Here is a 15,492-nt window from a genome sequence, read left to right on the forward strand (position 1 = left end):
ACAGGCTGGTCCTGGACTTATTTCCTGGCATAATTTACATATTACTATTTAACTATTTATGGTTTTATTACTACTTATTATTTATGGTGCAACTGTAATGAAAACCAATTTCCCCCGGGATCAATAAATTATGACTATGACTACTGCCTAGTGGCTCTGATATCAATCACCATGAAATGCTTCAAGAAGCTGGCCATGGCACATGAACTCCAGCTTCCCAGTGAACCACATCCCACTATAATTTACCTTTCACCAAAATAGGTGCACAGCAGATACAATCTCCCTGGCCCTACTCCCACCAATGGAGCATTTGGACAGCAAAGATACCCATGTAAAACTACTGTTCATTGACATCTGCCTTCAGTATGATAATTCCAAGCAAACTCACCGCTAACCTCCAAGACCTGGGACTCAACACATCCCTCTGCAACTGGATCCTCGACTTCCTGACCAAAAGACCCCAATCAGTAAGAATAGGCAAAAACCAGCACCACAGGGCTGCATGGCCTATTTCTGCTCTAACTCCATCTAAAGGTTACAGAGGGCACAACAGTGGGTCAAATCTCTAATAACGATGCGCTGGATGTCACAACAATAACTTTTCCCTCAACTTCACCAAAAGAGCTGGTCATTGACTTCAGGAAGGGGGCTGGGGTGCACACTCCTGTCTACATTTGGGGTGCAAATGTTTGTGAGGGTACGAGTTTCAAGTACCTAGTAGCAAACATCACAAATAACCTGTCCTACTCCAACCATGCAAACACTACGGTCAAGAAAGTTCACCAATGCTTCTACTTCCTTAGGAGGACTAAGAAATTTGGCATGACTTCATTGACCCTTACCAATTTTTATTGATGCACCATAGAAAGCATCTAATCTGGATGTATCACAGCTTCACTGAAGGATAAAAATCAAACAAAGGGGAAGAGATTTTATACCCCACCATATAGCATCTCTGGAGAGGAATATACAGTTGTTGTTTCATACCGAGTCTCTCCATCGGTACTGATGCTGGTACTGAGAAAGGGTCTCAGCCTGAAACATTGATTGCTTAGTCCTCTCCATATATGCTGCTTGACCTGCAGAGTTCCTCCAACATTTTGTGTCTGTTGCACAGTTTAACATCAGACTGGTCTCCTGCCATACTGCACTGTTGGTTTAATTCACACTTCTGAGCTCCAGTGAGCACCTGTGGTCACTCCCTCTCAACACGATAAAGCTTAGTCACTAACTCTTCACAGATGTGAGATGTCCCCAGGACCAGAGTTCACACCACCCAGCCCAGTTACTTCGCCCTTACCTCTGTTGCTCTCACACATTCCGTCCTCAGCCAGTTCCAAGACTGCAGAAACGATGGCGGCAGGAGGTGCAGGGTGGCAGTGAGGCACTAAAACGTGATTCCTCCCAGCTTCTGAAGTCTAACCCTTGCTCTGATCATTGCTGCCCCTCTGATCCCAACCCATCTGCCATGTGTCGATCACTTTTGTCTTCTCTCTCTACACCTCCTGGGGTCAACCTCACTTAAATACACTTCAACGTTTTTCTTTCAACTCCTCCAATCAGGCTCACTACCTGGGTCTCAGTCTTCTCGTCCTCTCCCAGGATCCCCCTTTGCTTCTCTCCCCAGAGCCAAGACTCCCCGTCCCCTCCTCAGGAAAAAAAATCAACCTGTCTCTCTCACTCAGTGGCCTGAAGGCTTCACTCTCTGTGGGTCAGTCTCAGCACCAAAACCCCTCCCAGGGCTCAGACATCCTTCTTCTCTCTCCAGACAGTCCTTAAACTACCCCTTCTGCCCCACTTCGACCACTGGCCAGAGCCCTGTAACCCTGGATCGCTTGTCACCGGTCGCTCTCGGCACCAAGACAGCTATCGACAGGCTGCCTCTCCCAGCAGTCAGTCCTCCCCAAGCTCAAACCGCCCTCTCTCTCGCTCCCTCTGCCCGGAGCCTGCGGTCACTCTTCCCCATGGGATCAGTCCCTGCTCTCGGGCTTGGTATTAGCGAAGCCCGTCGGCCGGTCCTCAGTGTATCGGTAGCTCCAACAACTAGGCCGCACTCCCTCCCACCTCCGGAGCGCCGCAGAGACCGGCAGCCTCGGCATTCGGCGTGGGCACCTGATTGGCTGGGCAGGCGGGAGGGCGGGGACAGTGAGTCACCAGAGGGCACAGAGCCGGACAACAGCCGAAAGTGAGCGGGGCGAGTGGATGGTGCGGGTTACCGGGGTCAAAGTCACGGTTGGAGAGAGCGGCACGGGGTGACATCAGGGCGCGGGGGAATGGGCGGTGATCCTGTATGACGTCAGAGGGTAACGCGTGGCGAAGCGTGTTTGGTGATTGACAGGTAGGTTGCTGGGCGGAGCGGGGTGATGGGGGCGGGGCTACACCTGGGGCTGGGCGGGAACAGGGTGGTGTACGAGAGGGCGGGGCTAGACTGGGAGGGGTTCGGGAGTGTGGGAGGGGGGCTGTTTGACCGACCCTAAGCGGGGCATTAACAGGGCAGCGTGGGCACGGCAAGGGGCAAGCTGAGAATTAGACTCCGCTATCTCGGTGGCCCTGCCTCCTGCGTGACGTCAAGTTACGTCATGGGCTGGGACCTGACGGGTCGGGGCTGCCAAAGGAGCCGCCTGAGGAGGGGAGTCGGTTCTCCGGCGGCTGGAGGTGGCAGGCCAGTGCCCTCCGCTGGAATTCCACTGGCTGATCCTCCATCCCCGGACGGGAGAGGGGAGCAGTTAGTGTGGGGTAGGGATCAGCAATTCAGGAAGAGGCTCGCGGTTCAGTGTTCAGTCGGTGTCAGGATGCTCAGACTGCAGCGAAGGAGTCTCGGGGTCATTTAGGTTCAGGGTGTTAGGATCAAAATTCAGGGAGGGCTTCACAGTTTAGGGTTCATTTTGTGTCAGGGTGTTGGGGTCTCGGGTTGGGACAGTTCAGGTTTTCGAGGATGTCTTTTGGAAGGTGTGGGTCTGGGGATCTGAGCTTGGAAAGGTCAGGAACAGAATGAATGGGAGCAGGTGTGGGCCACTCGGCCCTGAAACCTATCCCACCATCGCCCAACCTTTTTTTTATGTCATGGACCAATACCATTACACAAGGGGTCCTTGGACTCCAGGTTTGGAACCACTGATCTACAATGATCATGATTGATCTGTGCTGGTCCCAGATCCTGGAATATTACCTTAATGTGATCACATTAAGGTCACCTCCACCTTAAATGTCTCCAAAGATCCAGCCTCCATCACTCTCAGGGGCAGAGAATTTCAGAGCTCCACCACCCCCTTAGAGAAGAAATTTCTATAGTTGTCAGTTTTAAATGATCGACCCGTTATTTTGTAACAATGTCCCCTTGTTCGTGATTCTCCCACAGGTTTACAAACAAATTAATTTCTTAAAATGAACCAGCAGTACTCTAATTACTGGAGTTTAGTTTGCACTAAAAAGGGCTGATTTTATTCTAATTGTGTTCTACCTTGTGAAAGTTGTATATACAGTAATTTAAGTCTAATTTGTTTTATTCTTGTGAAAGCTGCTTATCTGATGCTATAGGACTGTGATGCTGCTGCAAATAAGTTTTTCATTACACTTGTACGTTCATATACTTGTGCACATAATAAACTCAATTTGAACATCTCAACATTTGTCTTGTCAAGCCCCATTAAGATCGTATGTATTTGAACAAGATCATCACTGATTCTTCTTAGCTTCATGAAATAAAAACCCAAGCTGTCTTATCCTTATTCACCAGGACACCCCTCTCAGAAAGGGTAAAACAAGGGAACATGAACCAATCCTCACAGAGAGATCAGAAGTGAAGAGAGTGAGAAATTTCAAGTTCCTGGGTGTCAATATCTCTGAGGATTTAAACCTGGTCCCATCATATCATTGCAACAGTGGCTATATTTCATTAGGAGTTTGAGGAGATTTGGTTTGTCACCTAAAACACTCAAAAACTTATATGGATGTACAGAAGAGAACATTCTGACAGATGCAACACTGTCTGGTGTGGCAGGGAATCAAAAGAAACTACAGAAAATTGTAAAGTTACTCAGCTCCATAATGGGTACTGCCTCCGTAGTATCCAAGACATCTTCAAGGAGTCCATTATTAATGACTCCCATCACCCAGGACATGTCCTTTCCTCATTGTTACTGTCAGGAAGGAGGTACAGAAGCCTGAAGGTTCACCCTCAGTGATTCAGGAATAGCTTCTTCCTCTCTGCTATCTGATTTCTATATGGACTTTTTCTGTGATTCATTTATTTTTTTCTATATTTATCATATATTGCATTCTGCTGCTGCCACTGTTAACAAATTTCATGATATATGCCAGTGATATTCAAGTCAAGTTCATTGTCAGTTAACATGTATATAACGTATATAACCATATAATGTACAGTGTCTATAAAAAGTATTCACCCCCCCCCCCCGAAGTTCTCATGTTTATTGTTTTATAAAATTGAATCACAATGGATTTAATTTGGAATTTTGTCCACACTGATCAACAGCTAAAGGCTCTTTCATATCAAAGTGAAAACATGTCTCCAAACTGATCAAAATTAATTACAAATATAAAACACAAAATAATTGATTACAGAGGTATTCATCCCCTTCAATATGACACACCAAATCATCACTGGTGCAGCCAGTTGGTTTAAAAAGTCACATAATTAGTTAAATATAGATCTGTGTGTGATCAAGGTGTTTCAATTGATGTATTGATAATGCATCTGTACTGGGAAGGTCCAACTGCTGGCGAGTTGGTAGCCTGGCAAAAACTACATCATGAAGACAAAAGAACACTCCAAGCAACTCTGCAAAAATGTTACTGAAAAGCACAAGTCAGGAGATGGTTACAAAAAAATTTAGAAGTCACTGAATATCCCTTGGAGTACAGTTGACAATCATCAAGAAATGGAAAGAATATGGCATAGCTGTAGATCTGCCTAGAGCAGGCTGTCCTCAAAAACTGAGTGACCATGCAAGAAGGGAAATAGTGATGGAGGCAACCAGGAGACCTATGACAACTCTGGAAGAGTTACAAGCTTCATTGGCAGAGATGGGAGAGACTGTACATACAACAACTATTGCCCAGGTACTTAACAGCATTATGGGAGAGTGGCAAAGCGAAAGCCATTGTTGGGAAAAAGAAACTCATATGAAATCTCGGCTAGAGTTTGCCAGAAGACATGTGGGAGACTCTGAAGTCAGTTGGAAGAAGGTTCTATGGCCTGATGAAACCAAAATTGAGCTTTTTAGCCATCAGACTAAAAGCTGTTTGGCCAAACACTGCACATCGTCAAAAACACACCATCCCTACCGTGAAGCATGGTGGTGGCTGCATCATGGTGTGGATGCTTCACTGCAGCAAGCCCTGGAAGGCTTGTGAGAGAGTAAAATGAATGCAGCAAAATACAGGGAAATCCTGGAGGAAAACCTGACGCAGTCTGCAAGAGAACTGCAACTTAGGAGAAGATTTGTTTTCCAGCAAGACAAAGACTCCTAACATAAAGCCAAAGCTGCACAGGAATGGCTTAAAAATAAGAAGGCTGATGTCCTGGAGGGACCATGACAGAATCCAGACCTCAATCAAATTGAAAATCTGTGGCTGGACTTCAAAAGGGCTGTTAACTCACAATCCCCATGCAATCTGACAGAGCTTGAGCAGTGTTGTAAAGAACAACGGGGAGAAATTGCAGTATCCAAATGTGCAAAGCTGATAGAGACCTCTCCACACAGACTCAAGGCTGTAATTGCTGTCAAAGGTGCATCTACTAAATACTGATTTGAGGGGGGTGAACACTATGCAATCAATTATTTTGTATTTTATGTTTGTAATTAATTTCAATTACGTTGTAGAGATCTGATTTCACTTTGACACGAAAGAGTCTTTTTCTGTTGATCATTGTCAAAAAAGCCAAATTAAATCCACTGTCATTCAATGTTGTAAGTACAAGTAAACTAATCATCAAACAATGGAAAGAATATGGCACAGCTATAAATCTGCCGAGAGCAGGCCATCCTTAAAAACTGAGTGACCTGTACTCCAAGGGATATTCAAGCAACATACATCAAAGTTGCTGGTGAACGCAGCAGGCCAGGCAGCATCTATAGGAAGAGGCGCAGTCGACGTTTCAGGCCGAGACCCTTCGTCAGGACTAACTGAAGGAAGAGTGAGCCTGTCTTCTCCTATCATTTTGCATCTCCCCCTCCCCCTCCAGCTTTCAAATCCCTTACTCACTCTTCCTTCAGTTAGTCCTGACGAAGGGTCTCGGCCTGAAACGTCGACTGCGCCTCTTCCTATAGATGCTGCCTGGCCTGCTGCGTTCACCAGCAACTTTGATGTATGTTGCTTGAATTTCCAGCATCTGCAGAATTCCTGTTGTTTGTTGTCCAAGGGATATTCAGTGACTTGGAAATTTTCTTTTATCCATCGCCTGGCTTGTGTTTTTCAATAACTTTTTGCAGAGTTGCTTGGGGTGTTCTTTTGTCTTCATGGTGTAGTTTTTACCAGGATACTGACTCACCAGCGATTGGACCTTCCAGATACAGGTGTTTTTACTATAATTAATTAAAACACCCTTGAATACACATGGTGATATCCATTTAATTTATTATGTGACTTCTCAAACTACTGATGATTTGGTGTGTCATATTAAAGGGGGTGAATACTTAAGCAATCAATTATTTTAGTGTTTTATATTTGTATTTAGATCACTTTGTAGAGATATGTTTTCACTTGACACGAGTTTTTTTTTCTGTCGGTTAGTGTCAAAAAAGCCAAATTAAATCCACTGTGATTCAATGTTATAAAGTAATAAAACATGAGAACTTCCAAGGGGAAGTGAATGCTTTTTATAGGCACTGTATATTGAATGTCCCCAATTCAATGACAAAAGCAGTATTACCCATCCTGGGAGTGTGGAGGACAATGCCAAACAAACATCAAATCTTTTTTTTATCGTGGGAACATATGTGTCCCCATGTTGTTCAATCTCAGTGATAAAGCCTTGTATCTAATGTGTTTGACTCTAGCCAAGTTTTATTTAAAAAGTTGGATCATTGCTGAAAATTTGTATCTCCCACAGGATCAGACCTAAACACTATCATAAGAGATTCTGTAGATAGTGGAAATGCAGGGTAACAGACAAAATGCTGGAGGAACTGGTAGTATCAATGGACAGCAACAAACAGTTGATGTTACGGGCTGAGATCTTTCATCAGTTGTGCATTTTGTGTGTTGCTTAGAGCTAAACACGGTCTGCCAGAGACCCTCTCCATGCATTGCGGTTCACCCTTGATCTGTTTGTGGTTGGTGTCTGTCGTAAATTGTCCGACATGCTGCAGCCACTGGTGACCCGTCTCCAAGGGAGGCAGGAAAGAATCCACTCAACTCTTTAAAACAGCAGCAGTAGAGAGGTTAAAGTTAAACATCATCCCCGTCCAGGACACACTGCAGCCTAAGTCATGGGAGATGTATACTGAGAAATCATTAGTCCCTATCATTCTCCAGACCTTGACGTGCTGGAGTTAGGGCGGACGGGCCATTCAACATCTCCACCAACAGTCAGCCACAGTGGAGACTGCAGCAATCTCTCTCGAGGATACTGTTGAAATCCTCACCCTCCCAAGGATGATGTGCTGACTGCTATTGATGCAATTCAGCAGCCACAGCTTAAAGGCGCACTTACATCACACCATGTAACCCGAGGTTTTATAATCCTCAAAATGGGTGATGGGACAGTGCAGAGGGAGCATCACTCTGTGTCTGACCCCAGGAGTGTATGACAGAGCAGTGTAGAGGGAGTTTTACCCTGTGTCTGATCCTGGAGGTGTGTGTGATTAGACAAGGAGAGGGAGCTTCACTCTGTCCTTACCAGTAATACCTCACGTTTGTTGTATGTTGTGTAGGAATGGGCTGGGACAGCGCACTGGACATTGAAAACCTGGTGCACATTGCCGAAACCTTGGAGAACATTGTGTCACCATGCTTTGGCCCACTGGGAGGTCAGGTGCTGTTCACTAGAGCTACGGGAGACATCCTCATCACCAGGGATGGGGGCACCATCTTAGAATCTCTCCTGCTGGATCACCCTGCAGCCAGGTTAGTCCAACCCAAACTTAAACCTGACTCAGATTAAACCAACCCACACCAAACCCTGACCCAGGTTAGTCCAACCCGAGCCCAAATCCATCTCTAACCCAGGTTAGCTAAACCCAAGTCCAAATCTGACCCAGGTTAGTCCAACCCGAGCCCAAATCCATCTCTGACCCAGGTTAGTCCGACCCAAGCCCAAACCTGGCCCAGGTTAGTCCGACCCACACCCAAACCTGGCCCAGGTTAGTCCGACCCACACCCAAACCTGACCCAGGTTAGTCCGACCCACACCGAAACCTGACCCAGGTTAGTCCAACCCAAGCCCAAACCTGACCCAGGTTAGTCCAACCCACACCCTAACCTGACCCAGATTAGTCCGACCCAAGCCCAAACCCGGCCCGGGTTAGTTTGACCCAACCCTGACCTAGGTTAGTCTGATCCATACCCAAACCTGACCCAGGTTCGTCCAACCCACACCGAAACCTGACCCAGGTTAGTCCAACCCAAGCCCAAACCTGACCCAAGTTAGTCTAACCCACACCCTAACCTAACCCAGGTTAGTCCAACGCACACCGAAACCTGACCCAGGTTAGTCCAACCCAAGCCCAAACCTGACCCAAGTTAGTCCAACCCACACCCTAACCTGACCCAGGTTAGTCCAACCCACACCCAAACCTGACCCAGGTTAGTCCAACCAGAGCACAAACCTGACCCAGGTTAGTCCAAACCCAAGACAAACCAGGGACACATTAGTCCCAAATCCAGTGCTGACCCAGGTTAGTCCGACGCAAACCAAGCCCTGACCCAGGCTAGTCTGACCCAAACCCAACACTGACCCTAATTTAGTCTGGTCCCAATGTGTTCTAACCCAATCTTGACCAAAATAAGTCCAAACTCCTCCAAGTACAACCCTGGCCCAAGTTAGTCCGACTCAAACACAACCTTGGCCTAGGCTGGTCTGGTCCCAGTGCTCAAACATAACTCAACAATAAACTGGACTCTGAGTGCCCGTGTGTTGTGCCCCAGTGGGTTGGGATGGTGTTGGTGAAGAGTGCAAGCTTGGGACTGGGAGTTGGGGACATGCTACACTAAAGCTGAGCTAGATATTTAGCACAGGTCAGGGGCATGTGGGTGATGGTTACTGAGGGCTGAGTTCGTGTAGTGGGTGGGGGGGGTGGTTTGGTATGGAGTGTGAGGTGGTGTATTGTGTGTATTTTAGTAAGTATCCTTGTTGAGGGGTGTGTGTGTGTGCGCGAGATAGAGGACGAGAGAGAGTTGCGTGTGTGTTTAAGGATGTGCTTATGTGCTGAGTGAGATTGGGGTGTGTTGGGGCATGTGCAGTATAAGGTGAGTGTTTGGGAGGGGAGAGTGTTGCATGTGTATATTTACTCTGTGTGTGTGTGTGTGTGTGTGTGTTGCCCAGACGGACATTGCTGCCCTCACCCTCACCCCTTGCCGTCTCTCCGCAGGTGGATGGTGAACAGTGCTCTGTGCCACCGCCAGCAGACTGGAGACGGAGCCAAGTCCTTTCTGCTGCTGCTTGCCGCCTTGCTGCGGGCAGCCCAGACCGAGGGAGTAGGTGTGCGGCAGCAGCTGGCTCGGGGCCTGGCCCAGCTGGAGCGAGACGTGCTGCCGCGGCTACTAGCCCAGGGGCTGGGTCCACACTGCACCTCGGCCCTTGGCCCAGGACCGGCACAGCTGCAGCGGGAGGCGGTGGGCCGTGTGCTGGTGGCCTACCTGTCGGGCCGGGTGGGCGAGGCTTGGGCCCCCCTCCTCGCCAACCTAGCCTGCGACCTGCTGTGGCGGCTGTCGGACGGAGCGCCAGGCCCAGGCCCAGCACTGGACCTGTGTGTCAACCACCCATCTGAGCTGTTGGTGGTTGTGGGCGGGCTGTCAGTGGGTCACAGCCAGGTGCTGGAGGGACTGCCACTAAGCCGGGGGCTGGCTGTGCGCAGCCGCCTGGGCCCCACCAAAGCCCTGTTGCTGTCGGGCAGCCTGGCACCGGCCCTGAGCGAGCCCGGCCTCACCCTGCGGCCCAGCTCAGCTGCCGCACTGGCCGAGGCCCGCCTCTGGGTAGCCAGCCGGCTGGAGCAGGACATGGCCCGGCTGCGGGAGCTGGACATCGGCCTGCTGCTTTCGGGACCCCGGCAGCCAGACTGCGTGCTGGAGGCGGCTGAGGCCAGCAGCCTGGCTGTTGTTCACAGGCTGCCAGATGATGAGCTAGCTTTGCTGGGGAGGCTGACAGGCACACAGCCTGTGTCACAGGTGGCTGAGGCCCAGGTGGCCGACACTTTGCAAACCTGCTTCGTGCAGCCTCTGGGTGCCGGACCCGGCCCGCAGCTGCTGCTGGGCTTGGCTGGATGCCGTGACCTGAAGCCCCATTGCCTCCGCCTCTGTGCCCCAATCCTTGGCCTGGCCCAGCAGCACCGCAGTGCCATTGCCGGCGCCTACCAGCTGCTGACACTTCTGCTGCCCGAGGGGGGGGACCTGTGGTGGGATGGGTCCAAGGTGGGTGATCCAGGCAGGGAGGCAGCTGAGACAGGGGACCCAGAGACCTCAGGGTGGGAGGAACCAGACCGGGAGGGACTAGACCCAGGGATCCTAAGCTGGAAGGGACCAGGCCCTGGGAAGGGCAGTAAGAGTCCAGACCTAGACAACCCAGGCAGGAAGAGAAACATGGGGTTGAAGGGACCTAACCCAGGAAGCAGGAGGGAAGTCTTCAAGGCTGGGAGCCCAAGACCGAAAGGTGAGCGATCCAGCCCAGAGGCCCGGTGGAGGGAAAGGGAGGGAATCAAGGCAGAGGATGCAGAGAACAGGATGAACAGACCTGGCACAGGGTCCTCAGGATGGGAGGGACCCTTTCCTGGAACCCTAGAAAGGAAGAGTGAGGGACAGAATCCAGTGGGGGGCAGGGAACCTGACCTAATGGTCCCAGGAAGGGAGAGTGAGAACGCTGACCCATGGGCGCTGTGGAGGGAGGGACCTGACTTGGGAGGCGGGACGGTGGGACCCAATCCTGGGGTCCCTGGGAAAGGGAGGGGGGTTCCCTTCCCAGAAACTGCAGAATTGGAGAGGGAGGGAGATGAGCTGGAGAACCCAGGGTGGGAGAAGGAGGGAGTCAGTGCTGACGTTTCAGGAAAGAGGAGGGAGCGAGTCAAACCAGACCCTCCAGGATGGTGGCGGAAAGGAGATGATCCAGAGACCCCAGGGACAGGGAGCAAGGGATCCAATGCTGGGGTCTCAAGGAGACAGAGGGAGAGCCAATGTTCCTGTGACCCGGGGAAAACAGAAGCTCAAAACAAGGGCAAGAATAGCCTCAGCATTGAGCGAGCACAGAGCGAGCCCTCCAGAGCTGTCCCCCGTCCCCCCACCCCTACACTCTCCCCCGAGCTCCAGGATCCAAGTGAATGGCAGCTGCCAGCCGGCTGTGTGCTGCCCCCAGGTGGGGCATTTGAGTTCCTGCTACACCACCACCTCCAGCAGGAGTGTGCCCGGCAGCTCCAGCCCACCGTGGGGCTAGCTTGCCAGGTGCTGGCGCAGGCCCTGCTGAACATCCCCCTGCACCTCTACCGAGGCCCCAGCCCCGGCAGGGAACTCCTACAGGCCCATGCCAAATTCCTGCAGCAGCTCCGGGAGGGGCATGTGATGCCGGGGCATCGGGGGTCGCTGGAGGTGGTGGCAGCCAAGGGGCAGCTGGTGAGCTCCACCCTGCAGTGCCTGAGGAGCCTGCTAAAGGTGGACAGGGCCGTGGCGGTGCGCGGCAGGCTGGGCAGCGGGGGGAGGGCAGAAGGCGAGGACAAGGAGTGAACGGGAACACCAGCCGCCAAGGGACAGCTTCCCAGTCAGAGGTGACTGACACTTGAACCACAGCTTACTGTGAGCAAGGGTTCCAATTCGAGCCCTGCAGGACCACACCGGACACCACAGGCCAGCAGAGCCCGATAGTGTAACTGGACAAGCAGCAGTTATATTCAGCCCATCTAAACGACCCTTAAACTCATCGAGCTGCTGTCCTTGCTCAAGATCTCACAAATCCAACTTTGTTGGATATTTCTACAATTCCTACCAAACTTTCTGGGAAAAGAAACACCTATGAACCAGTGGCTTAAAAACACCAAATCTTTTTATAATTAAGATAATTAAGGCATCCAGAGAGGTATGGTTGATGAGACACAGCAACGGACACAAATTGAAAGGCTGACATATGGGTGTGAGACATGTCGCTTTCACACATACTTACACATTCCATCCACACACACACACAGGCGAAGTTTACATTGAAGAGCACATCCTGTTCCTGTGTGCCGCCAACACCCGCCTACCCTGGCTATCACTGAACTGCAGCAGGTGTACCAGAAGCTCCGCCTCAGGAGCTGTAAAGTGGGGCAGCCTACCCCCCCATGGACCTCTGAGAAAGGGGACTCATGGGGTGGGGGCGGATGGACCCCAACCTCCCTGACTTAGTAGACAGTCATCCACAGTTATTGTAGCAGCAACCGGACCAGGGATCACACTGATAAACATCGACTTCATAATGGAGCCATATCAACCCACAGATCCAAATGGCACCACCTTCCACATAGAGAAGGCCGATCAATTGGTCACAAGGTGATCGTTGCTTCCAGAGGGTGCACCATAAACTAAGTACAGTGCATCACAGTCGTCAAATAGTAGGAACTGAGCCACGGGTCCCCAGCAGACAGACATGCACGGGATGTGGCAGCTCTGGACAGATGACATTCCCTGCACAGTGAAACATTCCTTCCCCACAAAACTGGAGATGCTGGAAAACCGAAATTTAAAAAAAAATCTGCACACACAAAGTGCTAGAGGTCAAGCAGCATCTATGGAGGGGAATGAACAGCTGACACTGAGACCCACCATCAGAACTGGAAAAGTAAGAAGCAGCAGCCAGAATAAGGTGGTGGGGGGTGGGGAAGGGATGGAGTACAAGCTGGCCAGTAATAGGTGAAGCCAGCTGAGGGGGATGTAGTAAGAAGCTAGGTGATGATAGGTGGAAGAGGTGAAGGGCTTAAGGAGGAACCTGATAGGAGAGGCCAGTGGACCATCGAAGAACGTAAGGAGAAGAGGCACCAGAGGGAGGTAATAGGCAGGTGAGGAGAAGGGGTAAGAGAGGAACCAGAATGGAAAATGGGGAACAGAAAAAGAGGGGGGGGGAATTATTGGAAGTTGGAGAAATCTATGTTTGTACTGTCAAATTGGGGAAATCTTTACTCACCTACTCCACCTATCACCTCTCAGCTTCTTACTTCCTCCCTCTCCCCCACCCACCCACCTTCCACCTCACCCGATTTCACCTATCATTTGCCTTCTCCTCCCTCCACCTTCTTATTCTGGCTTTTGCCATCTTCCCATTCTGGTTTTTCCCAACTTCCCTCCCCATCTGATGAAGGGTGTCGGCTCGAAATGTTAACTGTTCATTTCCCTCCATAGATGCTGCCTGACCCGCTGAGTGCCTCCAGCACTTTGTGTGTGTGCTGCTTTGGAGTTCCAGTCTCTGCAGAACCTTGTGATCTGGAATCATTCAGCATCTTAGATGATATCTGTGGACAGACAGCAGCTAACTTTTCAGATGGATAATAAGGATACGGGCCCTTCAAGCCCACCGAGTTTGCACTGACTATTAACACTAATGCTACACAAATCCTATTTTATTCTTTCTACATTCTACCACTCACCCACACACTGGGGATAATTTGCAATGGCTAATAGATCTGCCATCCTCCACGTCTTTGAGATATGGGAGAAAACCCACGCAGTTACAAGAAGGACATGCAGTACAGGTCAGGAGAAACCTGGGTCACTGAAGCTGTGAGGCAAAGCTGGGCTCACCTTATCTTGTGACCAGACTGATGAAAGATCGACCAGAAATAACAACTCTGCTGAGCATTTGTGCCATTTTCCATTCCACCCTAGTATCAGGCAATTTCACAGTTTAACATACCCAGCCTCCTCAATAGAGATTCCCCTGCACGGTGAAGAACACAATCCAATGTGAGAGGCACACAGCCCAGAAAAGAGGTATCAGAGAATGGGTATCTTCTGAGAAACACCATTCAAATGATTTTCCAAAAGGTGAGGAAAGAAGGAAGGCAATCCTATTCCTCGGAAATTATTCCGAACAATTGTGATCCATTGTAGCAATCAGTCCAGTCATCTGTTCACTGTACTCCTTGGTCGTGTTGCACAGCATTACATGAAAAGACCACCTGTTGAGACAGATTGCACAATAACTTCAGTTGATTAGTATTGCTGGATACACTAATGAGAACACAAGATAAAAGAAAAGACCATATGGAAGTTCCTCATCTCTTAGTTGGGTAACAGTTCAGAATCTAACCTTGCCCCAGTTGCAGCTTCCCCCACAAAGAGAAACACCAACTGTGTAATTACCCTATCAAGCCTGCTCAGATATTTCATTGAGATCACCTTCACCCTTCTAACCATAGTGCGAGGGTCCAACCTCTCCAATTTTTCATCTCAAAACAACCCTTGAACCCGTGAATAGCTTATGAACCTACTCCATTTGCCTTCAATGCATGAGGTGTTTGGGTGGGGGGAGGGTGTTGAAGTGTGGGGATGCATGGCTATTTCTGTGGCCAAGCCTTCACAGATACCATGTAGAAGCATTTACCTGGGAAAGCTACAGTGCTGTGCCTAGAAGAGGCAAAACCACCAAGACACAGTCTAAAAAACAGGGCATGTGAAGTGCCTAATGCAATTTATACATAAGATGTCAAAATGATTGTAATCAAAGAATACGATGTATAATATGTGATAAACATAACAAAGTAATGTGTTAAAGCTGATTTATACTTCTGCGTCAAATTGACGCCATAACCTACGCAAGTGGCCTGCGTGTGTTGTGAGCATTTATACCTGTGTGTTGGTGTGTCTGCGTCACTGTGTAACTCACGTACGTCACGCATGCGCACATACCTGCCCGTGCAAGGCTTCTTGGTCATGGTAGTCTTTCTCGGGGTAAACAAGTTTAAAGTGAGCGTCTTTTTTCATAAAAGTGAAATGTGTCCTCCATAATTTCGGAGGTCTGTAAAGCTTTATGGAAAGCATTGCAGCCAGAGTTCCTTCCCTGCCCTTCAGTCACCCAATAGGAAGCCATTGCAGCATAGAGGAAATGCGATGCTACCAAGTGGACCAATCACAGCTGTTGCGGTCTGCATTGCCGCGACGCGTAGTTACATTTTGGGGGAGGTGTGCATCAGGCTACAGCGTAGAGTTCACGGCTACGCCGTACCTACAGTGTTGATTTGATGCAGAAGTATAAATCAGCCTTTATATACAGATGGTGAACGTAGAGAAAAGGACCCACACAGTGAACATCTAATGCTTGAAAGAATATCAGGCACAGATATACATCAATTTCTG

The 15,492-nt window shown here is 49.6% G+C and overlaps 3 protein-coding genes across 7 annotated transcripts in view; 1 reads left to right on the top strand and 2 right to left on the bottom strand.

Annotated features, from left to right (window-relative positions):
• rxrba (retinoid x receptor, beta a) overlaps window positions 1-2,106 on the bottom strand; it is a 68,979-nt gene extending 66,873 nt beyond the window's left edge. Inside the window, exon 1 of one of the 3 annotated variants that reach the window (XM_063048287.1) lies at window positions 1,301-2,106. In XM_063048287.1, coding sequence (XP_062904357.1) covers window positions 1,301-1,319 — 19 coding nt within the window. In that variant the 5' untranslated portion in view covers window positions 1,320-2,106. The remainder of the gene's footprint in view (window positions 1-1,300) is intronic. The other 2 variants (XM_063048285.1, XM_063048286.1) reach the window with 2 other exon arrangements.
• Window positions 2,107-2,212: 106 nt separating this feature from the next.
• Window positions 2,213-12,025, top strand: bbs10 (Bardet-Biedl syndrome 10). 2 transcript variants are annotated; one of them, XM_063048282.1, is made up of 3 exons: window positions 2,213-2,338; window positions 7,899-8,091; window positions 9,555-12,025. In XM_063048282.1, exons 2-3 carry the CDS (start codon window positions 7,901-7,903, stop codon window positions 11,890-11,892), a joined length of 2,529 nt encoding a protein of 842 aa, XP_062904352.1. In that variant the 5' UTR covers window positions 2,213-2,338; window positions 7,899-7,900; the 3' UTR covers window positions 11,893-12,025. The 2 variants fall into 2 exon arrangements, with proteins under 2 accessions (XP_062904352.1, XP_062904353.1); XM_063048283.1 differs by lacking the exon at window positions 2,213-2,338 and adding an exon at window positions 2,608-2,736.
• Window positions 12,026-12,227: 202 nt separating this feature from the next.
• hsd17b8 (hydroxysteroid (17-beta) dehydrogenase 8) overlaps window positions 12,228-15,492 on the bottom strand; it is a 45,018-nt gene continuing 41,753 nt past the window's right edge. Inside the window, exons 9-10 of one of the 2 annotated variants that reach the window (XR_010018005.1) lie at window positions 13,404-14,315; window positions 12,228-13,333 (exon numbers count right to left, since the gene is read on the bottom strand). Coding sequence is in view for 1 of the 2 variants with exons in the window: in XM_063048289.1 (XP_062904359.1) it covers window positions 14,299-14,315 (17 nt within the window). In the remaining variant the exon portion in view is untranslated. Of the gene's footprint in view, window positions 13,334-13,386; window positions 14,316-15,492 lie in introns of those variants that run through there. The other variant, XM_063048289.1, reaches the window with a different exon arrangement.

This window comes from Mobula hypostoma, chromosome 5 (assembly GCF_963921235.1).
Source record: "Mobula hypostoma chromosome 5, sMobHyp1.1, whole genome shotgun sequence".
NCBI classification, from domain to species: Eukaryota; Metazoa; Chordata; class Chondrichthyes; order Myliobatiformes; family Myliobatidae; genus Mobula; species Mobula hypostoma.

Excerpts from the sequence above, each read along its gene's own strand:
- bbs10 (XM_063048282.1), top strand. The coding sequence starts at position 7,901 with ATGGGCTGGGACAGCGCACTGGACATTGAAAACCTGGTGCACATTGCC. Across the intron at positions 8,092-9,554 it reads CTGGATCACCCTGCAGCCAG|GTGGATGGTGAACAGTGCTC; the intron begins GTTAGTCCAACC and ends GTCTCTCCGCAG.